Raw genomic sequence first — 26,044 nt, forward strand, 5'->3', positions numbered from 1 at the left:
TATGGGTGTATCCCTTTTAAAAAAGCAATCACAACAATTATTGGAGGTTAAGTTCAGGGGTTGAAAGTTAAACTAAGAAAAGTATCAATGTCAATTAGTTCAAAGTTTGCCTGGTTGCTCATTTAATGAAAAATTGTGGATCAAATATCTTTCTTCATTCACGAAAGACACCCGCAACCGTTACTTTTTGAATGTACAAATCCAATGCAACAAGATCAAACCAGAAGGCGTTCCTTGCTTTCACTGGCAAGACCTCCAAGTTCGTCTCCCCAAAGGGTATTCATGGCTCACTTCTCTTAGCATAAGTTTATTTCAAATACTTTTGCAAAGGGGCAAGTATAACAACATTTTTGAGTGAATGTATATTGTATGGCTCGCTTGGAGCAAAATTAAGTTAGGTGTTTGATGTGTATAAAATACAATTCGTAAACCTGGACACAATAGAGGATTTCATGATCCAAGCAACTTCTTCCATCTAGCATATCCTAGAATAACAAGGAAGAGCATTATACAACCTATTGTCATGCATAATACAAAGGGCCAAAATAACCCCTCTGTGTGGTACAAGGTACAAGGTATATTCATGCCAAACCAACCAGCTATCAGAGTCTCCACAGCTACAGCAAATGATGCAATCGTCAGTGTCAACTGCAGCTGAATAAGTTCATTACGCTGATTGTCCAGTTGAATATTGACGTAGTCTTCAGTGTCATCAATGTACTCACGGACCTGCAAATATACAATAACAGGTGGTTGAAGAATCCAGAATCAAATGGGAAAGATCACAGCAAATTAACACAAGGACTACAGAAAGTAAGATGAAAAAGTTCAAGTTGCACTTATACTTGAGAAGAGAGTGTAGAAATTGTTCATGAACTTAATTCATAGTGTTACTAATTGGTAGATACTAGATTACTTCTTTGTTCACTTGCAGAGTCTTCCTTCCAAATCAAGAAAAAAATTGAGAGAGACAGAGAGAACAGGACATTGCATATTATCTCATCCGACTATAATAGTTGCCCAAGAGAAACCTAACAAAAGAAAAGGAGGGGGGGAATGGAGGCTCTAGATTAACTGAGAGTTGTATATCTGCAGTTGGAATAGCAACGTATTGCACCATAAAAGTAAGAAAGAGATACAGCTATTGTTTGAATTCTTTTCTTTCTTCAGTCTCGAAAGCTTTCATTAGCTTACTCTGTTACCGGAATATGCTGCAAAGTGATTGGTTATGGAGACTTGGCTTATGACCGAGAAATGAGGAGAACCCAACTTTTTTCTCATTTTCTTTATAAAGAATGAGGCATTAAGGGTACAAGGCATCATTTTATATAAGGATACTGGCATCAATATTTATATCATTAGGGAATCCTAGTTGAAGTGGCAAAAACTGAGTTTCCTTAAAAGTATGAACGCCTGGTTTCATTTTTCTCTTATATGTGTAACTTTGCAACTGTATTAAAAGTAGAATCATTTCATTACAAGGAATAATCATATCATAATATTGTGTGTCTATCATTCATTACTAAAGAGGAAAATGGAAGGATGACAACTGTCAACAGGAAAGAGGAGTGGCAAGTCTGCCATTACCAACATAAGATGCCTCATTAGTAGTTTTTCTTAAGAAGAATGTACTTACAGATAATATCTTGTTCCGAGTGCCTTCCAACTGCATGAAATAGGCCTCGAGTAACATCTCCAGATCTTCCACATCATAGTAATTAAAATGATTGCTCACCAAACTTCCACTTCTGCTTCTAGCTGAATTAAGTCTCCGAAGATTTGGTGCAGCAGGAACAGGGCTATTTGAAACGATAGTTCCCAAAAGAGTCTCAGGTTGCTGGTTCTGAATCCATTTCCTAGTCAAGTACAACTGTGCCATGTCTTCATTGTCATCTAAAAGGTGTTCTATTTCATCTCTAACCTATCATAAGAAAATCTTTACCACTGTCAGCATAAGACAGAATAATCAGGCCACAGACACGTGTCATGGAAGAGAATACTACAATTAAGTTACCCTAAGTAGCTCATTTGAATATTAAACCCTCCAATTTCTGACTCAAACAGAAGAGAATTAAAGTTGGAAAGGCACATTGAATCTCGTCCTAACTGTACAAAACAGAAGGAAGAATACAAAGACCATATCCTGCCTAAGTGATCATGGGGAAAATCCTCTATGCGCAGACAAAGGGAAAAAAGAAACCAACAAAAAGTCGACTTTGTACAGGTCTAGTGTACCATTAGAAAAACTAGCATTCTCCCCAGTACACATCTCAAATCTGGTCCAGCATGAGGCAAACACAATGCACTATAATTTATTTTATTTTTTTTTACGACAAGGGGAACCCGTAGCCGCTATCCTTTGGATGCACACAGGGTGTAAAACCCCGCTTCTATGCAATAGCTCGCAAACCACATAGGAGAGGTAACCCGCACCAGGGCAAGCCTGGTGTGATGAGCTCGACCTAGAAGGCAAACCTCTTGCTTTCGCTGGCAAGGGGTTTTGAACTTGAGACCTCCAACATGGAAGTCCGAAGCTCAAACCACTGGGCCACCCCAAAGGGTCACAATACACTATAATTTAACTCATGACTTGAGAAGATTAACTTAAGGGCTATTGAAAATGAATATGGTTTTATTGAACAAACAAAAAATGAATACGGCTTGCTCGTGATGTTTAAACTATACAAAATTTGTTCCAATAGTTGTTTACCCAATAAGGGATAACACAATGAGTAAGAAGTGTCCTAGTAGTAAGTCCGCATTCGAGATGATGATAACATGTCCAGAAGTGAAATAAGTTCTCTTCCTGGTCAAACAAATTTCCAAAAGCAAACCATGAACTGTCCAGGCGGGTGGGAAACAATAGCAACAGGAAAAGGAACAGATAAGAATACCTTCTGCACTCTGGCAAGCAATCGGGTAAGATTACTTTTTAAACTTCTCACTTGCTCAAGATTCTTCGTGCTAACATTCATGGCCAGTTCATCCAAAACAGGGTAAGCATCTCTCTCTAGATCCGCTACACTAGAGTCTAAGAATGTGCAAACAACCTCCAGTGCAATTTCAAGCACCTGAAACTCAAATGGTAGCTCAGCCTGCAGACCTTCTACAGCTTCTGGAACAGGTAACCAGTGTCCAGCATTTGGAAAGTGTCCTTCATTGTCATCTTGTTCAGTGCTAGTACCATTAACTTTTAAAAGACTTTTATGAGGAAGTTGTTGCCTCAGTTGATCCACAAATGGAAGAACCTCTTGACGTAGAGGATCAAGCAACAAAACCTCTTCAGCTGTAATTATGGCTCTTATAAACTCCAAATTGACAACCATGGCCTTCTCCCTTGCTGAAGATTAACAGAAAGAAGTTTTTCAGTAATCATATTTCTTTCTTTTAAGTATTCTCTTAGGCACAAGAAAATGGTAGGAGATGCACATGTATTATAGAAAAAACTCCCAACAGCTAAGCTAAACGTAAATGTTTAAGCCTCCAACAGTTGAGATAACGATTAAGCTTCCAACAGTTGAGATAACGATATAGGAAGGTTCAGGTAAGATTCCAAAAACTAGACGTTCAAACTAAAGAGGAATAACAAATGTATAAATCAGTTCCATTATTTGAGTTCCTAGCAAGAGGCTAGAGCATCAGGAATTCAGGATAGAGGAGCACCCGCATGTTACATATTACTCCTTCCGTCCCATTTATAATCCTAGTTTGACTTGTCATGCAGAAAAAAAGAATCAAAATCAGTTTCAAAAAGGATACTCCCAGAAACCAAAAAGAACCACAATCAAATGAATTCAAACTGCATAGGCACTCATTATAAGCAAGATGTAGTACATCAATGATCCTCTTCCCCTGAATGAGGAAATAAGAGTGAGGAAAAAGATTAAACCAAAGACAATCCGTAATACAACTTTCAACATGAATATTTAGCAGAAACCAGAAAGAACCTCGATCGTAGTGAGTTCATTGTGCACTGTAAGTTTTACACACTGACAAACACAGAGCTAATCAGCAATTAACAGGTTCTCTGAATGGCTAAATTTACAACTATTTTTTGGCTGGTGTTGAATTTGCAATTTATGGGTACAGTTCTTTCTAACATACTTAGGATATATGAATGAATAAGAGCTGCCCATACAAGTTTCAGTTTAGATATTGAACAAGAGTTGCAAAATATAGAGTAAAACCCCTCTAAGGACTGGCAGTTGAATATATTTTAAACAGGTTAACGAAGACACCAAAAAGTCTACCCCTCAAGTTTGGGATAGTAAAATTGTTAACCTTAAATATGATTGTTAAAACAAGTATCGCATCCTCAAATTGTTTCTTCTAAGAGGACATACACTATCTCAAATTGGAATCCACCAACATGCCAAAAACTGAACCTGCAAACTATCTCAAACCCAGTCATCCAACCACCATAAGCACTACCAATTTTGCATAGGATGGAGGAAGGCTAAATACGTGGATCTCCCTCATTTTAGTAAAGAAGCCTCAGAGTCCAACAAAATATTCAATCATGTCATTGAGAAGATTAATTTTCCATGAGGATCCAGATATAAGGAATTTATAGTGTCTTATAGGGGTGTTCGTTCATTGATTACTTCAAATGAATAGGCTACCCTAAAGGAACGCTACACATTGCAGTAATAATTAATGGATTGTTACGGCGACACAGTGTTTTGGATGGCGAGAGGCGACAAGGGCCTGACTCGCCACGTCAGTGCTCGCCTTTTTGAATCCGGCGTCAATTAATACCAAAAATATTTAATTGCATATATAAATATCCAAAATCTCAATAGCAAATAACATATATTAGCAAATATTTCAATTCAAAAACATAATCCTGACGAGATAAAGAGATTTAGGTTAATGAGTATGGATAAGTCAAATATTTTTATTTTTTTAAAATGTAGGCAGTGGGCAGTGGCTTCAGTTCTTCTTCAGAAATCAGACTTCACACTAAAAAAAACAAAAGGACTGAGAGAGTACTAAAAACAGTCGTCGCGAACTCTAATTCCAGTCAAGGTTTCGCGAAGGAGACGTCTCGACATCAAGTTCAGAAAAATATCCCAAAAAAACCCTTATTTGGCTTTTAATTATTTCAGACTTTTAAAAAAAAAGAAAATCAAAATGGCGACGCCTATTGCATCGCCAAATCCACGTCACTACTCGCCTTGGCTCGCCTTTTTGACCTCGCCACGCCTCACCGGAAATAGGTGCAGCCTTGTCGCCTCGTCACCTTTGGCAAGAGAGGCTCGCCTTTAAGAGCACTGGGCGACAGTCAGTGAAAGCAAGATGAAGCAAAGTGTTTCTAAAAACAAAAGTGATGGGTCAAATAGCACCAATCATACGAAAGTTTAAAGAAACAATATGAAGCAGAAATGCAGAATGAGACCCATTCAAACAATAAACTTGAAAGGAACGTCTTTCAGCAATCTCGATGAAAAAAGAAAAGAAAGAAGGCAGAACATTATATTGCTTAAATGTTTTGATAACAGAATCACACAACAAAGAATATCAAAAGGAACTTCCTCGTTTGTAATGCATGCTAAACAACATAACGAGTTCAATGACAGCTTAAGAATTTAGATTAACATAGGTGCTTCATAAACATGAATTAAAGATGCAAAGAAGATACCAACAAGCAGCTTGTTTCTTTAACACACAACACTATGGTCTAAGCAAAGCAGAATTGTCTAGACATCCGTTTAACTTTCCGTTTATTAGACTAAGCAAACAGTCAGTAGTATATGTAGAGAGATACCCCTATCTATCTCATCTTAAAAGATCAATTTCTTATTATTGAGTATTGGTCCTAAATGAATCCAAATACAACCAAGGACTCATACAACCCCAAGTGTTTGGGGCTGACACACAGTAGTTTTAATAGTAATAGAAAACCAAGTAGATGGTCATGGATTTAGAAGGCACTCTCCTTGAATAAAGCATGAAAGCAGAGCACCAAATGATCATCAAGACCCGCAGCGTGACAGACACTCCAATTCTTCTATTACATGCTTAAATAAGTCTAAATTAACCAATATGGATATTGAAGATTCATATAAATGTCATGATAGGCAAGGAATGGAGATCACAATATTTTTACTAATCAAAAGAATGACCCGACTTAATTATGGATTAAAACATAATTATTGTTATCATTATTGATACATAAAGATACAAGGGAGTTAAATTACCAAGAATGCTGGAGGAGTGAGAGAAAATGGGGCCAAGAATCCTCAAGTCCCGAGTAGGAATACCAGCACGCTTGATTATAGAGTTCTTATCCCACTCATTCAACTCTGATTGACCCCATCTATCGAATCTCATCCAAAGCCTCGCCCCACCAACCTTCTTCTTAGACGCTTTAACGGTCCCCACCGGTAACGAAATTGAATTCTGGGGTTCCCCATTGTCCACTGGCGGTGTCGGCAACGGCGGCATCCCTTTCTTCCTACGGCGAATAGAGAATTGATTCTTCCCCATCTTACCCAGTTCAATAATAAACCCCTTAAAAGCTCTCGCTCTCCCCCTTTTAGATTCTTGATTCTTCCGTAGCTACACAAAACAAAAGATATAGATAATGATAAACAATTATGGGGTTGGGCGATTTAGGCCATGTCCAATTGATTCTTATTCTTAACGAATGAAGGGAACAGATTCTTCTTCCACTGATTCGCCTTCTTCGTCTTCTTCAAGATCTTCCATATACTGAAAGCCCTTTTTTGGGGGAAAAAACGAAAAGGGAGAGTGAGAATTTCAGGCGTGAAGCTTCTTGTTATTGAGGGTTACACAAGAACCCAACTGTAATTGTTATCGTTCACAATTTCCGTCTATTTTATTTATTATTCCTTCATATTATTATTTTATTTATAATATGTCCCCACATTTAGAAAAGGTGTTGACCTTTCTCTAATTGTTTTATTCACTTACCTTACTACAAATAATTTCTTGTATTTTTTTTTAAAAAAAAAATTGTCATTAATAATGAAAACAAAATTGTGGAATTATTGTGGATGTTAAGTATTGAATAATAATTAGAAGATGACACAAGCAACATTAAGCGAACATAATATGAAAATAGATAAAGAAGAATTTATTGTTAATTTTCTTCCAAACACGAAGTTGTTGAGTAATTATTAAGTTAAAGAAAAGACAACATAAGATTTAGGCATAATACATAAAAATATGTTTTTTAGCTTGATTTCAAATTACGTTTATATTCTTTAATTTTGAATGTGCATAAATAAACACTTAAATTTGTATAAAATTGAATGAATAGACACATATGTCCTACATGTCATTTTTTGTCCTACGTGGTGTCTTACTTATATTGTTACATAGGAACTCATGTGTCTATTTTACTCAAAGTTGAAAGACATAAATATGAAATTAGATCAAGTTAAAGCGTATATTATGTATTATGCCTAAGTTTCATCATCATCATCATGTTTTTCGACGAGAGTTTAATTTCGTCAAAAAATTGGAATGTATTTTTCTGACAAATAAAATACAGTCAAACATTTTTGATTTTGTTGAACTAAAAATTATTTTTAACTTTTTTCGAAAAAATATTCCCGAGGAAGGAAAAAAATAACGACCACAGTGGGAGTCGAACCCACGACCTTCTGATCCGAAGTCAGACGCGCTAATCCACTGCGCTATGCGGTCCTTGTGGCTACTCTTTCACTATTTTTATACTACTACCAAATTTGTCTTTTCCTCATCTTGGTTTTATTTCTTTATGCATTTTCTAGCAGTATGTCTTCAGATCTCATCTGAACAATGAACTTTAGTAATTTTAGTTAAATTATTTGTTTTGGTTCAAGAAAAATTTTCTTTTCCATATATTATAACTTCTGTTTCAAGTTTAAGGTCAGTAAATTTATTGTATTTGTCATTAAAGAAAGAATATATTCATAAAATAGTTCAAAAGAAATAAATGGTAGTAGTACTATATTAATTTCAGTTACTTGATGAATAATTGAAAAGAATGAGTAATCCTATGTAAAACAACATTTTCCATCATAGAGGAGATGGAGCCTTATACATCTCTAATCATCAGCCTGTCAGAGAAACATATCATGTTCCTTGGATATATTGCTTCAGCAGTAGTTGGAACTTCAGGTGCACAATATACATATATATATATATATATGCATTTCAAGTTGTGCTACTATATGAGTTGTTACGTGGTAAGGGCGTCGGGGAGATTGGTTGGTGCCCCAAGAATCTTACCTCCAACATCAGGGAAACACTCAAATCCAGGCAGTGCTGTGACTTCTCCATTTTTACTAACATGAACTGGATATTGCATCAAATGCCCTTTCATTGGCTTATATTCATCTGCTACAAATGCTTGCCAGTTGCGTCTAGCTATCTTGTTAACACGTCTAACACATTCGATAGTCTGGGGATCCATGAAGCCCTCTTCAACTCTGCCAAGATGTTCAGCCCAGAGAGACATCCTATAACCATAGACCTGAATGAAGAAAAAGAAGAACTCATTTTCGATATCGGTGTACCTCTAAATATGTTCATGCTATTGCTTTCAAAATGACTCACTCATCTTGACAAAACAAACTGTGACAGTGATTTTTTAATAATATTTAACATGTTACTGGTTCGAAAAGTTTCAACTACTTTATGAGCTACAGAGTAGTTCAGAGTTTTATCACAGCGAATGATCACAGTTCGATGCGATGACTCTTCACTTACTGCTTTCATAGAGCAGAGGAGGATAAAATGTAAGAAATAAATCTAATTCATACCTGGCCATGTGGATGAGCCTCCTTTTTGGCCCATGTGTAATGTGGTTGATAAGCTCCCATAGCAATTTCAGTATCCCTTGAACCACTCAAAGATCTTTGGTTGATATTTGCAGAACCCAGCAATACATATTCATCATCTACTATCATCCCTTTGGAGTGTACATAAATCATAAATCTGCGGAACTTTTGAGCTAATTCCTGCATAGGTTGTAGAGAAGAAAAGAGTGAATTATTTGTGGAAAGTGCAAAAAAAAGGGGCAGCACAGCTCACTTTGGACCTTAATGGGTTCAATATAACTCTTACTTCACAATTATTGCATTCACTCCATTTTGGAGGGCAACACAATAGTCTTAACATGTGTAGCAAAGGCTGATTGAACAAAACACATGTTTGTTGGCACATCGTATCACAGCCATATTAAAGATGGCCTCAATCAAGCTCATGCCCCCACATTATTCACTTTAGTGTTGGGAATTTCACACCAAATTCAATGTTTTTTTTTTGCTGTGACGAATCTAATGTTATCCAAAATTAGCCTCCTGTTTCATTTTTGTTCATTCCATTGTTTGTTGCTTCTTTTACTTCAGTACAAAATAAACAAAACTATCAATTAATCCACCCCACTCCATATGAACTTGGTATTTGAGCTTCACCACCTTCACTGGTCCTCTTATTTGGTCCCAAAATCTATTAAATGCAGTTATCTCAATGATATACAAACTATTTAGAACCAACCAACAAATAGATGTTTAGGAAAACATACAACATAATCTGGCCATCAGCAAAAATCCCAGTCCCAGATAATCAACATGCAACTTACATGTGTGTGTTCCTGGGGAGTTGGATTGTCTCCGTCACCTCCGCGCTTTTTTGCTTCTCTGTTACCAAGGCAGTAGAAGTTCAAGTAATCCTGAGGATGGAAAAATTGAGATATGCCTGCATTTTCAAGAGCCTGTGCGATAATTTTGTACATCATAGACATTGTCTGACCCTGCCATAATTCCAATCCATATCCAAGAATTAGATGTTACTAAGAACTACAAATTCAAGATAAGACTAGCTGGAGTTAAGTAGGAGTAAAAGTGAAAATCATGGTTCTCTTAGCTGACTACTTAAGTTTAACCGCATTTGGATACTTGAGTTTGGCAATATCATTGAAGAACCTACACTGATATTGAGCTCTAACTTCATGTGATATGTTACTTTATAGTACTTATTTTATGCGAGGAATCAACATAAGGACCTCTAAGATAAATAAGCACTGTACTAAATGCAGACCTGCCAAAAGAGAATTTCCTGCACGGCATTACTGGTTGGGATACCTTCAGGCCACATTGGAATCACAATGTATGCAGCAAAAGGTTCACTTGCTGCTATTTTGCTGGCAATTTTCAAAGCAATTTCCATAGGGACAAGGTTATTTGCACCTGATAATTATATACAATACACAAACATAATGCAGTTTCAGTGAGCATGTCAAAATTTTCTTGTTAAATAGCTCAAAACGCTCATTCATTTGTATAATTTTCTTATAGATAGAATTAAAAGAGGGCAAAACACATACGCATACAAGTAGAAAACCTACAAAAAGATATGGAACCTTGTGTGTGAATCAAGCTTTATATCCTTTCATTATCAATTTGAAATCTGAATATTTATAAGGAAGTCTGGACATGTTTATACCTTACTAGGATAGAGAAGTTACAAATTAGAAAAATAAATGATGACGTTTGAACCTGAGCAGGTTGCATCGGATAATACCCCTAAAATCACCAACTATATCATAAGCAAGTTTTCTGTGTATAATATTCTTTTGCTAGGCAAACCTAAAAGATTCAAGGATGAACATTGAATTCGAGATAGGAACAGTATATACCTGCATTTCGGTAGGACGGCCAGCAATATGAAGAACCAAGAAAATACTGATTCTCTACGTAAATGAAATGCTGAGCAGATCGAATTGCTTTCACGTAAGCCAGGTGTATGCTTCTGTCTATCCTCAAATTCTTTCCACTGACAAGATTCTGTTATTGAAGAGTCAAAATTAGGCATTCATATTGACATGCTGACTTGATTTCAGATGAAACTAGTTGCAGATAGAACACTGGTCTTTATAAAACTTAGTGCTACCTGAGCTGTTGCTTCTTTAGCGTCTTTCGGAAACCCTTTAACAGATCCTGAATCTATTGATCGGAAAATCTGGAAACCGTTATAGGAAGTAATTATAGTGAAGCTTAAACATTTAAGATAACAGAAGAACACAACATATACAGGAGAAACATGTCTAGTACCTGAACATGCCAATTTTCCGGATCTTCTTCCTTTGTGACATGAACTACTTGGTCACCATCCGGTCCAGCAGCGGGCATGTGGATTGATGGAATCCTGTCTAACTTAAGTAATGAATCTAACCCTGGTTTGCATTTTTTTATTCTAATCCATTTTATAGCCTTTCTATATCTCTGCTCAAAGTTTGTCAAAACATCATAAGCAGCAGGACCTTCGATCTTGCTGTGTAAATCATGCCATGGTTCTCTTGGTCCACCTGAGCTACTCTGTACATATCGTATAAGTCTTTGAGACAATACTAGTGAATGAAAAGATACAGTAGACATTCATATGAAAGAAATAAAAATTACTGCAACAAACTTATTGCCCACATGAGAAACTTAGTAGCATTGGGAAATATACCTTTAACAATGGTTATAGCAATGTTCATTTTCACTTATTCTCTCATAATTAACATGAAGAAAAAGCTACTTAGCTGTTAAGTTGCTTGGATAATCCATAAACATGGTATATGTCATATATACTGTCAAACAAAAACCTCAGTTGGAAAGCTTCAACGAGATGCCTTACTGTGAATGTGGGATTGTGAATATCGTTTTCAAAGACGGTATCAAGATCACTGAACAATCTGTGTTCAGGAGTATCATATCGTCCGTCACATAAATCTAGGCCTCCAACAAAAGCAGTAATCTTTCTAGTATTGCCAGCTGCTTGTGTGTCAACAATCACACATTTCTGATGATGTGTAAAAATGTTTCCGACAACCTGCAGTAAAAGGTTTCATTTGATTAAGAAGAAAATGATACACATGATGATTTCCATGCAGTTGCATATAAACAAAATAAAAAGCTTTCCAAGCAGTTCTCCAGCTGAATTTCTGTTTGAAGTGAATAAACTTAGAACTCTGTTCAAAATACAAGAATTTTTTTTAACAGAAATCATTGACACGAGAATTCATCTTGCCAGGTATTCAAACAGTAGAATACAAAAAAGTACCTGCTGCTTGAAAATGCTAAGCTTACTGCTAGCAGAACGAGGACAAAGAATACAGTTGACACTTGAGTGTTTAAAGAACTTTTTGGTCTCTTCATCATGAGTTTGCATTACACCTTCCTGCATCCAAATTGACAGAACAACATTTAGCAACTTACGATCGAATTCTAAGTTCTGATACCATCTAAACAAGAATGCAAAAGTATACTGAAGAAACAAATCAGTAACTAACTACTCAGTTATATTACCGTCTTGAGGAATAAATCATCATTTGAAGTTTTATCATCCCAAATTAGCAATATCACACGAACGCCTTCTTGTGACTTGTACTTTAGCATCTCCCCCAGCTCTAGCCACCCAGAAGAAGGCACTGGCCTTGTAGGTTCTCTTATGATTCTAACAAGATGATAGACAGACCAACCAACAATATATATTAGATGTTGTGCCTCCAACATGGCATGGCATATGTCTTCCCAACACTTATTATGCTTAAAGACCTTGCCATTATCTAGTAAGATTTCAGGGAGTGTTTCATCGGGCGCATGAGCGTCTTGATAAAGTGTAACATCTCCTCCTTTTCGTAGAGGAAAATAAGTATGCGGCACTCCCTTTTGCTCAGCCTCAGTACCAACACCATTTTTATACAAAGGGTTCTCTGTTGCTGGCGTATAATGGATTGACAAATGCAGTTGAGCATCAGTTTCCAAGGGAGCACCGGAGGATCCACAAATCGGGAACCAACCATTTATTTGTTTACCTTCAGCAATTTTAGTAGAAGGTATCGCCACTATCCCTATCAGTTCAGCACCTACTTTATCGTTATCCTTGACTATAAACTCTACTTTGTCTACAGCATGAGCAACTGGTATACACAGACGTTCATTCCATGTCGGATTTTCATTATTTGGAATCACCGCTGTTCGAGCTATACTTGCCCCAGCTAGACACACAGATACATAGGGATCACTAGTATCTACCAATCCTGACGCGTTGGTGCTGTCCTTGCTTTTCCAAGAAAACATGGGAAGACATTTCGCGTCTAGATTTGGAAGTGAGCATGCCTCTATAATACACAAGTCCAATTCTCCATGCAGGAGTACTGCATTTCCAGTTAAATCTTGAACATTTTCACTAGATCTTAAGGGCATACCAGGTACTCCTCCCACAGGGGCACTTGCCTGCCTTTGCAGCCAATTGTCAACTGAATTTATCATTTTCCTTAAGCTAACTGTAAAAATATTAAATAACCATGAGAAGGTTGTGCTCGATAGACCCTTGGTCCAAGGAAAAGTTCAGAAAATGCCTGGATTTATATTCGCGATAGCTAGTATATCAGATACACATTTTTCATTGATAGCTTGAAAAAACGATCAAGTGCCTCCTACATGAATGAAAGAACCACTTCCCCTGATGTTTGTTGGTAAAATATGCACTGAATTATTAGATATCAAATTTTGTTCTTTTCGTGAGACTTAAGAGATGCAACAAATTAAACACAACCTACATTTGACAATCAAATTAAATACAAAAAAGTCGCCAGTAAGAAAATTCAGAAAAAACTATGTATACACCATGCAATGATATGCATAGAAGGAACTAATTCCGGTGGATTTCAAAATAAGTGTGATCTTATAAAAAATTTAACAGATTCAAACTGAAAGTAATGAATTCAGTTGAACTCACACAATCCGCGCTAGATCTGCCTGTTGATATATTGAAGGATTTCACATTTTGAAATTGAGCTCTCTGTTTTCATGCATTAATGGAATCAGAGAGAAAATGGTGGCCAATAAGCGAAATGTTTGTCAGTGTGCATCCAAAAAAGAAAAACTTAACAGTCATACATCGGAATTGGCGGGTAAATTGACACGAATTCTTTACAAGTGGATCTGCCTGAAGTTTTTTTTAAAAAAAAATTATTATTGATATTAATTTGAGCAATGAAAAATTTTAGCAAACAAAATTCACAACGATAAAAAGTAAGTACAAGTTTTTGCTATAAAATTGTGCTAAGCTGCCAATTTTTTAAAATAGGTCATGCTTAAATTACTTCAAAAATTTAGTCCAATTTTAATTTACTTTAAATCCCACGTATAAAATTTTGGATGAATCATTTGTTTTTGCCCTAATTTTGACAGCCCTAAATTAATTCTAAAAATAGGTTACAAAATTAGTTCCATAATACTGATACAATTAGTTCATGACTTCATTTCCTAAGTTTCCCTACATAAATTATGTATAATTCCTTAATTTTACTAATTGTTTGCGTCAAAGCAAATACCAACAAAGACTATTTTATTGGAAGTATTAATACTCCAAGATTCAAATAGGTTTTGTACTAACATAAATAAGCTACTTATGTTTGATGAAATTATAAGTGAAAAGAGGTTCTCACCTTGTTTTTTTCCTAAATTTGTGTGATATGTTTTTTTTATTTGAGTTATTTGCCGTGAGGCAATAATAGAAAATATGTTAAAGTAATTTGCCGTCTAATCAAAGATTGGAATTCCACAATTGTTGATCAACACTTTATTTTTCTTCGTCGGAAGATGATGAATTTATCGCCTTAGATGGACGCAGCAACAAAGTATAGCTAATAACAATAATAATAATTCGAGATTATTATATTGCACAAGGAATCCTCAAACTTGTTAAATTGTTCAACTTCCCAACATAAAAAAACTCTTAGAAAAAACTCCTTGTTTACGTATGTATCTTGCTTTTCTCCCATAAGTTTTCAATTCAAGGTTGTTTCCTTTTATTATAAAGACGAAAATAGTCAAAAATTGAATTGTGAAATTATGAGCTTTCACAATCAAAGTAATAGTTTGGGGCGAGTCTGAAACTAGCAAATTTGCAAAATTAGACTATAACTAGTTGTCAAGTTTAATATATGACTAGTTGTCAAGTTTTTGTTAAATGTGGAATTGCTTATTGCATAATGTGGAATTGCTTATTGCATGCGGGAGGTAATTAATTACTATTCACAAAATCTAAAGGGCTACTGCTATAAAATCTAAAGGGCTACTGCTATAAAGATTGATGTAATGGACATGGATAATGAGATCTACATTACTACTGCTATTTTATCAAGACCAAACTTTACTTCTAAGAATTAAGAATTATATGCGACGGAACGGAAAGGTTTCGTTTAGTAAACTAGTAAATTTGAAAGTGCGTTATCTCTTTTTCAAATTTAAAAAAAATAAATTAATTTGAATTTGAAAAAAATAAATTGATTTAAAAACAGTTGAGTGTCCCACTTTAGAAAATATTTTTCAGAATTTGGCAGCAAAAAAAATTGTTCTTTAACTTATTTTCTATATTTAATAATAAAAATTATCTTTTATATTTTTCTATGGAGTAAAAAATACTAATTTACATGTTTTGCCTTAAAAGGTTAGAAAATAATTATTCAATATGGATGTTAGAACAGATTTGAAGAAATAATGTGATTGCATATTTAGATGCATGGAAAGAACATGTTGAACATACGCAACGTATTTATTTAGTAGTGATAGAGCGTTAAACTTGCCATTTTTATATTAATAAGTGATCATTAGATCAATTTTACCAAATGAATACATAAAATTAAACATTAATGTAATATGTTTAAAATTCAGAAAAACATTTGTGGAACATTTAATAAAAACGAGCTCTTTTTACCGAGCCAAATTCTGTCGAACGAGCGACAAACAAATCTACAAAACAGACAATTATACACATTATAATGGAAGAAAATCACACTCACATATACTATAAACTTTAGCACATTATAAACATAAAATTTTCTCCAAATTTAGTTCAGCTTGTGAGTTCTTCCTCTTTGTGAGTTTCAATGGTAACATCAGACTGTGGATAGGCAACACAAGTTAACACATATCCACTACTTATTTGTTCATCATCAAGAAAGTTTCCATCAGATTGATCAACACTTCCAGATACAATTTTACCAGCACAAGATGAGCAAGAACCTGCCCTGCATGAATAAGGAATTTCATGTCCTTCTTCCTCAGCTTGATCAAGAATATACACATCATCTGGACAATCAAATTCTACAGCTCCTGAAGGTGTGATAAGTTTCACTTTGTATGTAGCCATACAAGTTATTTTGCCACCATTTGCATATTTAACCCCAAGGATAGCTGGAAATGCCTTGAAGCTCGTCACAACTGGTTTTCTTGGCATGAAGGAGGTACTAATTATGGTGCCTGAAATACTAGCCATTTTTTTTTATCTCTTGTGCTTGGTTGTATCTCACTTCACTAATGAACATTTAAATAGGGAGCTTGTAGAAATTATTTGTTTAGGCTAATCTTCCAGGTGTCAGCATAATACGGCACAAGAGACTATCCCTGTCAAATCAGATTCTGGACATTTTGTCACCTAGTAGAGTCTAGAAATGTCTGTCCAATCTAGATGGCTGAAGAAAGAAGGTCTTCATGGGCATCCACAACTTTTGTTTTTTTTTTATGAATTGATTTTGTTTATATTCCCAGCAAAATATTGCTCTGTGATGGCGTAGGAGGAATAGTAATAGTCCACCCAGCCTTGAACAACAGAAGATTAAAATGAAAGATAACTGTAATAGCTAAAGGGAGGGTTATTTGGTTAAGAGAATGCAATTACAAATGAGGGTGAACCGTCTCTCTGCTTGCAATGTGTGGATCCCAAAACCGTTATCGTGAATTGTTCAACAGGGCCTCATTTGTAGTTGCATAAAAAAATAAACAAAAATTAAGTAGCAATGTGCATCGTATAGTATTGGAGATATAACTACATCAGAGCTGTAACTCTAGCCTTGAATCATCCAAAGTTTCCATTCTAATTTAAGTACAAATGAAAATAGGAGATTTCTTTTACAGCCCAAGGAATTTGGAAAATTTTCAGGGCTCCCCAGAATACAAGCAGAGGTACCTACCATCATTAAACCAAATTGAATCCCACAATAATACATGGTTCTTGAGGTTCTTCTTGACCTTACTGCTAGATACCAAGCAAATATAGCAGTGTCAGTCCTACTCTTCTTTGTTAAAACATCAGTCACATTTGATGTTCCTATAAATCCTCCTCACGAACAGATGTGACCCCAAAAATCCAACAGCACCTAAGTTTAAATTACAAGCCTGATTAGAACTAACAAGAAGCAAGACGAAATACCATGACATATAATTGAAATTACACAAACAATAAATAGACTCAATATGGCAGAAATGGTCTAACTGGTACTCATACTCACCGCAGAGAATTCCCAAACCGAGACAAAACATCATTGTATATCCAAAATAGAAGCTGGTCTGGAAGAACCCTGACATCTTAGTTTTCACATAGTAGTAATATACTGAGTACAGGTAGACGTAGACAGCTGTAGAGAATGCTGAGAAAAATGAAGTCCACTGCCAATGATAATTCTCAGCATTTAGCAGGAAATATGTGCCCACAATGGTCACACAGACGGTAACAACAATGAGTATCAGGAACACCAAAAGCATGAACCCGTAAACATAGTACACCTGCAAAAAACATGACTCAGATAAATTAGCAATGAGTTCAATTTTTGTCCAACAGAGAAGTAGACTATAATATCCTGCAACCTAACAGAAGGGGTTCTTTCATATATCCCGTACTTATTTGCAAGCAAGGTCCAAGCTATGGCAGAATCAAATTGTTTCTCCCTACATCCGTTGAAGTTTAACCTTCTTATTATACAAAATCACTAATAGCGAGTGGAACACAAGCCTCGCATGGGTTTATTGTTTACCTTGTAATTCCAGAAGGATGTGAAGACGAAATACATCTCGATAAATATGCTGCCAAATGGTAGCAGACCACCCATCAAGGAGATTACAGATGGTGTCAAGTACCACTTTTTCACAGGTATAGGGCGAGGAATGGTCTTGACACGGCACGGATTGTTTGGAGCACCACTGCAGTTTCTTCCAACAACTGTACCCAGAAGAGCCAAGGGGAAGGAAATGAATGCCCAGATGACAAAGACAACCACCATTGTGCCAAAGGGAATTGCTGCTAGAGACCCATAAAATATAGCGATTGTGTTCAGAACGAAACCAATTCCAAAGCACATAAATGGAAAGAGCGATGCTGTCAGAATCATGGACTTGATCCAGCTTTTCCCTGCAATAAGAAGAAAAACAGTATGACTATTGCACTTGATAAAAGGAAGCAAGAGAAAAAGTGTGCTGTCATTCCAAAGTTTTGCCGATTAAACTGAACACAGAAATTTGCACAGTGGCAGATACCCCAAAACTGGAGCCACTAGCAATATGCCCCACATTACACATCAATAAATGATAAGACAAAAGATCCCAGCTTGAACAACCTCCTTAGATGAAATAGAAGTGCCAAAGGGAAAAGGGGAAAAAGGGGTCCAATAAAATATTAGTCCCTTATAAGGATAGATATAGATAAGAAAAGAAACATACCACCATTCCGTGAGTACATTGCACCACTAACATAGCCCGAAATGAATGATGTCAAAGCATAACATACAATAAAAGTTGTAACAATGGATCCTCTCCTGAAAAGGATGCACACATACTATTAAAACTAAATATATTACAAAGTAGCAAGAAAACATGGTACTTAAACAAATCCTAATAGAAACCAGTAATTTCATTGCAATCCTAACCATGAAACTTGAAAACCAGACAGATCCATCACGAATTGCCTCTATACTCTATTCCTAAATAGATAGCCAACAACTACAGTTCAAAGGTATCAATCAAGGATCCGACATACCCAACATACAACATCCCCACAATTGCCAACAGTATGACAAGGAGGACAAGCAATGCCAGTTGTGCCCCAGTACCAACAAGAGCAGAAAGTAACACTAGGTTAAGGGGAGTCCGAAACACATCTCCATGAACAAGTTTCCAACCAGACTCTTCACTCGCATCTCTTTCCTGAGACAAAAGAACATACTGATTAAGAAAAGCAGCCTCGAAGTTGCAATTATTTTTTTAAACCATATGGATAAGCCACGAACTTGAATACTATCTAAACAGAATATTGTTTAAAGCACAATGTTGTTACCAGAGTCTCCAGGTCATCATCTTCCCGAGCATATTTGGCATAATCATTCCTTAACGTCCGCATCAATATCATAGACACCAGACCAGTAAGAAAGATGACCATCATGAATGAATTAAAGATGGAAAACCAATGAATCTGCACAGTGCATGATACAATTACAAACAACACATAGAAAAGAAAAATTGAATCTCATAGGGCTAATTAAATGTAAATCATTGGAGCAAATGAATAAAATTAAGAAAACAACGTTATCCAAGTAATCTCCACCTGATGCTCAAAAAATGGGTAATCCAAGTAAACTTCAAAGCGACGAGCAAAACTGATATTGGTTGGCTCCCATTTGACAGAATATGTCATGTCCAAGGTTCTCCCAGCCTCCAAAGGCTTTGGGCCCTCTTGAGAGATATTGACATGAATGATCTGCAAAAACCAAAACATGGGAAAGATGAGCATGCAGACTTATCCACCAAATTTGGATGAGATGATCAAATCACAAACCTGGTCCTTATTGTATTTGATATGTATGTTCTTATGTGTGTAAAGTACGTGCTTATTATCACTGTTTCTGTCAGGATGTTGCTCACCAACAAAACCTATAACACAGACAAATCACAAATGATACCGCCTTTTTTTTCATTTTAGACAAGAAAATTAAGGAAGAAAGAGTACATACCCCACATCGGTAGATCATCTGAAAAACATTCAACAACCCGGAAACAGAAGAAGGTAAAGGTCAAAGACAAAAAATAATAGAATACAAAAGAATTCAAATAAAGCAACAGAAGGCAGAACATCTGAAAATGGAAAAGGCGAAAAAAAGTTCAGCGCTGAATCAGAATTAGGTTTAAATCAACACGGCCAAAATCAAAATAAGGTCAGTCGGAATATGGAAATTAAACAATAAATAAGAGTGTACATTTTAGAAAATAACATAAACAACTTCCAAAGATATCTTCAATAAATAATGTTAATCAGCATTGCAAGAGTAGGTCTCTGACAAACAAAATGCACTCAATGTTTTTGCAGGGGTTCTGCTTATCATAAAAATATACCAGAGAATAAAGTTTGTAACGTACCAATGAAGAATTCAAACCAATAATTGTTTTCTATAGCATCCTTAAATTGCTTGACCTTCGCTTCATCAAGCTCAAGCTCACAAATGCTACCCTTGTCAACGTTTTCTATGAAACACAAAGAGTCCATGTAAACCTCAAATCAAACAAGAATAATGAGTAGCAACACTGAAGGAGATCCACATACTTTGGAACTTTATGTCAATCTGACTATCAATAAGCTCGTTTCCACCCAAAACTTCACCAAGGCCACCCCATTTGTGAGAACCAGATGCATGACAAAACGGAAGGCTGTAATAGTTGTATGTTTCCTGTGGGTTATTGTAGGGCCCAACTTTATTTACCCATAAGGTTACTGGGTCATCTGATTGATACTGTTGGACAAAACATAGAAGTCAGAAATATTTTTGTTGCATAAACGAAGTCCTGGGTAAGAAACAAAACCACAAGCATATTGCAGTAATACATCCACTTAATTATGCATATTTTGATACTTCACAAAAATTCACAGGAAACAAAAGTGAGATTAAATATTTTCTCCTCTCTAATAGATTTTTTTAGTTCCATATTTTGCAGAAGTGAACAAAATGTAGATCAAAGAAGCAGACAAACTTGCATTTTTTATATACAAGAAAAAAGAAAGGAATAGGGTTAACATCTTAACCAAACACCACCAGGCAGGCACAAACGAGAAAAGATACCCTAATATAAGACGCCCTTAACCACATCGGTCCATTAAGTATCACTAAGTGCTAGATCTCATTAGAGTGGAAGAAATACTCCTCCATAGAAAATCCTAGACCCTCACCCTCGAAAAAAGGAACAAGTATATCCTTCTCAAACCTCTAGCTCCTTGATTTTAATGAGGTAAGATCAATTATATCTAAATCAACACACTTTTTGAAAAAGGAAGAAGATGATCTACAGCAGAACTCCAGATAAATTTATTGAAGGCCTTAAGCCCTGTCAATGCTTATGCGAAGATTTGAGCAAGCATCACCTGAATAAATCCTTGAGCCAGAAACTAGATGTAAAATAAAAACAAAGAGAAAAATTTCATTTCAAACAGACACATATGACCTCTGAGCAAATTTTTGTAATTCACTTCCTAAGCCAAATTTAGGTTGAAACCAATTTTATCCTCAAAAGGAAAGGTCGAAACCATATTAAAATAGCAGTAAACCCATACTTCACTCATAAACACTGCAATTAAATTGCTATTGTAAAACCATTTCTTAATGATGACACATCCTAATCGTAACAGGTTGGACCGGTTGAGGGGATAGATTTTCAACATGCAGTTTGATTTTGTATTCATTGATATCACCCCGCCTGTCCATTATAGGATTGTAGAAAACGAACCAAAAGAAATCTAATCCAACATACTTCCATTGCAATTCGAAAATTATAAACATCATTCAGTAAGTATCAGAATTTATTAGAAGCAAACACTAGAATACAATAGAATGTTCTTAGCTATAAGTGAAAGTAGAATAAAAGCCTCTTAAAGTGCAAATCATGCATAACAATAGTTGGCACGAAGAGAAAAGACACTCAACCTAAACTATAGACCATACAAGAATATCTGTGACAGAGCTTATTAGAACATACCTCTTTCAGAAGTTAAATAGTTATGAAAAGATAAAATCAGTGAAGACTAAAAACCAGTCAATAAACAAGTTTTACAGTATATGCACCCATCAACTAAGGTTTCACCATTTTCAAGTGCAAGACTCTCTGGCGCCACTACAAATCCACTTCCATGACCCAACTCCACCAGGTCCACTAATTAGTTTTTTATAAAACAGCAGCACACCTGTCTCGTCAATTCACTCCTTCCATCAATCTGATCAGCAATACAATAAAGCCATTTAATCTAAACTAGAAGGAATCGACTTCCTTTCCTTATTTGATAGTTGATTTCTCCATCCGAAGGTGTCACACCATAGTGTTATCAAAGGCGCACTTAAGCCCTAAAGTGAGGCTCAAAACGTGTTGAGTGCTTCGCCTTGCTCTATGTGCGCTTTGATGTCGTCATCAAGGTTCTATGTCAAACATTTCCTTGCCAATGAGCCTCTTATGAAGAATTTGAAGCTAAATAATTGATATTTCACTTTATCATAATTTTTTTCAAATTCTTTGGTCATATATTTGTCATTTCATGTTTATAATTATTAGTCTTGGACTAAAAATATATATTTTATTCTTTTCTCTTTTTTCGCCTTTTTTCGTTAAAGCCCGCGTTTTATTTGCGCTTAAAGCCCAACAAAACTTAGAGCTTTTTGCGCTTTTTGCCTTTGATAACACTACTCACCAACAATGGAATCCCACCTGTCTAGTTCCTAATGCATCCAATCACCAACATATTGAAATTATCTAATCTGAACTAAAAGGGGTCACCTTTTTGACCCTTCATTGATCTTTTCATCCTAATAAGTTGAGTCCTACCACCATGAGAATTCACAACTCAGCCTTTATGGCAGAACAATAGATAGGATGAAGAAGGAAGTGCTGCAACCAGTTCACTACTCAAACTTAACTGTTAAAGGAACACATAGAAAATTAACCTCAATTCTGTCCCCTTAATGAATGAAATTAAGGAAAATAACCTCACTCTAAATCTTAACCGGCGGAGTTACTTGTCATCTGCAGAAGGTAACCACCGTGATCAAATCCTCCTCAGAACAGCCACCAAGGCACATTCATGTTAGCACCTTTACTCGACTATTACAACATAATCATTACACATAACAAGTGTTACACATGCGAAACACAATTAGCAAATGATACACATCTACATGACAATTTTGAGATCAAGCGCAAAAGTTCTTGGAGATCTAAAGTCAAACCATTACTTTGCATTAGCAAAACGGTAATTAATCTCATCACTTCGAATCAAATCTACTAAAAACCCGGAAAATTTTCGGAATCACAGAAGCAATGCACAATCAAGATCTTCTCAATTTGATTCGCCAATAGATCTGAAAAGCACAGGGATATTGCCGCCGAGAAAAAAAGAAAAAGAACGTGTGTAGCTTAAAAATCAAGAAAGCCAACCGAAATTAGGGTTTTTCACGTTCTTGAAATCGAACATTTTACCTTGTGATCGGACTCGGAAGCAAGCGCCGGCGAGACGAGGAGCAAGGCGGCGAGGAAGGAGAGCAATGTTAGTGATGGGACGGTGGACCGCATCATAATCGCCGGCGACGATAGGAGTGGCTCGTGAGATATTGGCAGAATGAGACGGGGGATCCGACCCAAAGTCGTGAACGGACTATATAGTAGAGTATTAGATGATGATCTGTTTTCAACAGACTCGAGAAGGAGAAGCAGCAGCACCGTATTAAGAAGCTGTTTATTTATTAGTATCAGCTTTCCTATTTTTTTTTCCTAAATAAATAGAAAAATCTACAATAAAATACTCCATTTTAAGGATATTTAAAGAAAAATTAAAATAAAATAAAATGAGAGAAGAATCAGTTCTACTACAATGACCAAAAATAGCACTTAAAAAAATGGACTCATGTATCAAAAATAGCATAACCGCGCCTTAATTTAAATAAATTGTTTATTTTATTTATTATTTTCATTTTATAATTATAATTTATAACATATTCACCAATATATAAATTATTTTTTTTACTTCTATGCATGTCCACTATTTTTAACACTTAAAAAAAACAATGAAAATTAATTCATTTTAGTCGAGATGTTTTTCTTTAAGACAAAGTCTTTCACTATGTTGTCTTTTTCCTTAAGCCTCTAGTTTAGGGATGCTCTATTCTAGTGCCCATGTTGCTACAATTTCAAATGTTAACAAGGTCTAGCGTAGATTATATCAATTTTTTTAAAGATAAAAATATTTACTTCTTATGTAAAATAATTCTGGAAACGAATTCCCACAATATATGCAAGTCATGGGAAATGCTCATGGGACCTTAGTCAACGATTTTTTATTATTATTTTTTTGATATTTTTTTTATTTGATTGAAAATGTTTGGATTACGATAAATGTTATATATATTAAATTACAACAAAATATAATAGATTTTAAACATAATAAGAAAAATTTTATTCTCAAAGGATAATTAACTAGGGATATTTATTTTAATATATCTTTTACTCAGTTAGTCATAACTTTTATAATTTGTGTAATAGATCTAAAATATAAGATAGAGTTTGGGACAAGTAAGTCAATTTGGTGTTACTTTGACTGTTTTATCATGCAATGGATTGTTAGCGTAAGGTTAAATCACAAAGAGGTCTACATTAATTAGATAACTTAAAATTTAGTTTTGCTTGGAATTCAAGTTGAATAAAGTTTAATCGACTTTCATTTAGGATTTTAGAGAATTATACCTATTGTGAATTCAAGTTGAATAAAATTTAATTGATTTTCATTTAGGATTTTAGAGAATTATATATCTTGTGAAAAAATTATTTGTTCCTCTTATTATCTTTTAAGAGATTAATCTTCTCATTTTTATTCTTATCTATAATTTTAATTGTTTATCATTGTAATTCCCGAATTTAAATGTTACTCCATTAAATTGATTTAACTTTCAGTAATTATTCTAAGTTGATCCATTTAGATATTATTGCTATAACTTGACTATTAATAATTATATTAATGTTTGTATCGAAAATTTGGATTTGTCTTTTAAAAAATGAACAAACAAAAAATAAATAAAATGACGCAAGCAAAAGCGGTGCATCTTAATATGTGATAGAAAAAATAGATCTTAATAATTTCAAGTTTCGATAGCATATATTTGTGATTTGACCATTATTTTGAATTGTTGGCATGGAAGGAAGAAAGAGGTATTCTTCAGCTATATTAGGCTTACGCGAACCGTTTAGATATGCAGTTTAAAATTATAATACGAAGTAAAATTAATATTGAATTAAAATTTTAGTTAAATATGTATTTTGAAATTATTCAGTTGTATTTTTATTTTTATAAGAAAAAAAATTCATAAGTTGTAAATGCTATTAAAAATATTTTCATTTCTTATATAATATTATTGAGAAAGCAATTCATAATTCATAAAAATAAGATATCAAAATATTTAAAGATGCTGCTTTAACTTGACAAATCACATATCTTAGTATTTTTCTCTTATAAATAAATATTTGCGTTTACAATTTTTTAATACACATAAATTTATAAAGATTCATCCGTTAACAATAATAGCTACTAACTAGTTATTCTTAATACATCAAAATTAAAACGATGAATCTACTATTTTTTACGAAATAGAAATCCATTCATTGTCTTCTTCTCAACCTCTCCTCGATCACTGAACTGGATTACTAAACTCCATCTTCTCGAAATCACGTTTAAATATTAATTTGAAATCATTATGGTATATTATATATTCTCAAGCTTCATAAAAAAATAAATCCTCTTTATCAAAATAAAACAAATAGAAGATATAAATATTTTTTAATTATCAAAATAATAATAATAATAATAATATGTGAAGATCAAGTAAATGCATTTGCAAAGCTATAATATAAAACAACTTAAAAGGTTGGTACCGGACATGGAACATGAAATAAAATCTCCTTACTATTTATTTAAAAAACTAAAAAATCCGTATTGTCGGGTCAAACTTTAATCGTAGCCGTAAAATGATGTTGGACTGGATTGGGCCAAACAACTGGACCATGACATCACACTATTGCCACTGAATTTGACCCGATCCACCGACAAGTCATAGCCATAAGGGTATATTTGATACCAAGGAACAATTATTTTTCTTAAAAAATTTATTTTCTAGTATTTCATAAGTAAGTCGAAAGATGCATTATTTCAAAATTATTTATATGATATTTAGCAACATAGCTCATAGATT

The 26,044-nt window shown here is 34.8% G+C and overlaps 4 protein-coding genes and 1 non-coding gene across 5 annotated transcripts; all 5 read right to left on the minus strand.

Annotated features, from left to right (window-relative positions):
- Positions 1-337: 337 nt before the first annotated feature.
- On the minus strand, positions 338-6,889 carry LOC101247864 (magnesium transporter MRS2-4). The gene is made up of 4 exons (XM_004230423.5): positions 6,201-6,889; positions 2,895-3,340; positions 1,637-1,921; positions 338-729 (listed from the first exon to the last, which is right to left on the minus strand). Exons 1-4 carry the CDS (start codon positions 6,487-6,489, stop codon positions 451-453), a joined length of 1,299 nt encoding a protein of 432 aa, XP_004230471.1. The 5' UTR covers positions 6,490-6,889; the 3' UTR covers positions 338-450.
- A 711-nt stretch (positions 6,890-7,600) lies between these two features.
- TRNAR-UCG (transfer RNA arginine (anticodon UCG)) lies at positions 7,601-7,674 on the minus strand. The gene has a single exon. It is a non-coding gene; the product is annotated as a tRNA-Arg (tRNA).
- Positions 7,675-7,931: 257 nt separating this feature from the next.
- Positions 7,932-15,248, minus strand: LOC101260675 (phospholipase D delta-like). The gene is made up of 11 exons (XM_019211801.3): positions 13,741-15,248; positions 12,306-13,285; positions 12,061-12,177; positions 11,635-11,829; positions 11,067-11,330; positions 10,906-10,974; positions 10,652-10,799; positions 10,054-10,202; positions 9,596-9,766; positions 8,775-8,972; positions 7,932-8,485 (listed from the first exon to the last, which is right to left on the minus strand). Exons 2-11 carry the CDS (start codon positions 13,269-13,271, stop codon positions 8,192-8,194), a joined length of 2,571 nt encoding a protein of 856 aa, XP_019067346.1. The 5' UTR covers positions 13,272-13,285; positions 13,741-15,248; the 3' UTR covers positions 7,932-8,191.
- A 400-nt stretch (positions 15,249-15,648) lies between these two features.
- Positions 15,649-16,327, minus strand: LOC101248335 (ferredoxin). The gene has a single exon (XM_004230425.4). It carries the CDS (start codon positions 16,282-16,284, stop codon positions 15,862-15,864), a length of 423 nt encoding a protein of 140 aa, XP_004230473.1. The 5' UTR covers positions 16,285-16,327; the 3' UTR covers positions 15,649-15,861.
- A 467-nt stretch (positions 16,328-16,794) lies between these two features.
- Positions 16,795-23,713, minus strand: LOC101248620 (transmembrane 9 superfamily member 1-like). The gene is made up of 12 exons (XM_004230426.5): positions 23,286-23,713; positions 20,374-20,560; positions 20,190-20,294; positions 19,787-19,804; positions 19,612-19,706; positions 19,381-19,533; positions 19,114-19,248; positions 18,817-18,983; positions 18,501-18,595; positions 17,819-18,192; positions 17,297-17,570; positions 16,795-17,164 (listed from the first exon to the last, which is right to left on the minus strand). Exons 1-12 carry the CDS (start codon positions 23,379-23,381, stop codon positions 17,097-17,099), a joined length of 1,767 nt encoding a protein of 588 aa, XP_004230474.1. The 5' UTR covers positions 23,382-23,713; the 3' UTR covers positions 16,795-17,096.
- Between the last annotated feature and the right edge of the window lie 2,331 nt (positions 23,714-26,044).

This window comes from Solanum lycopersicum, chromosome 1, assembly GCF_036512215.1.
Source record: "Solanum lycopersicum chromosome 1, SLM_r2.1".
NCBI classification, from domain to species: Eukaryota; Viridiplantae; Streptophyta; class Magnoliopsida; order Solanales; family Solanaceae; genus Solanum; species Solanum lycopersicum.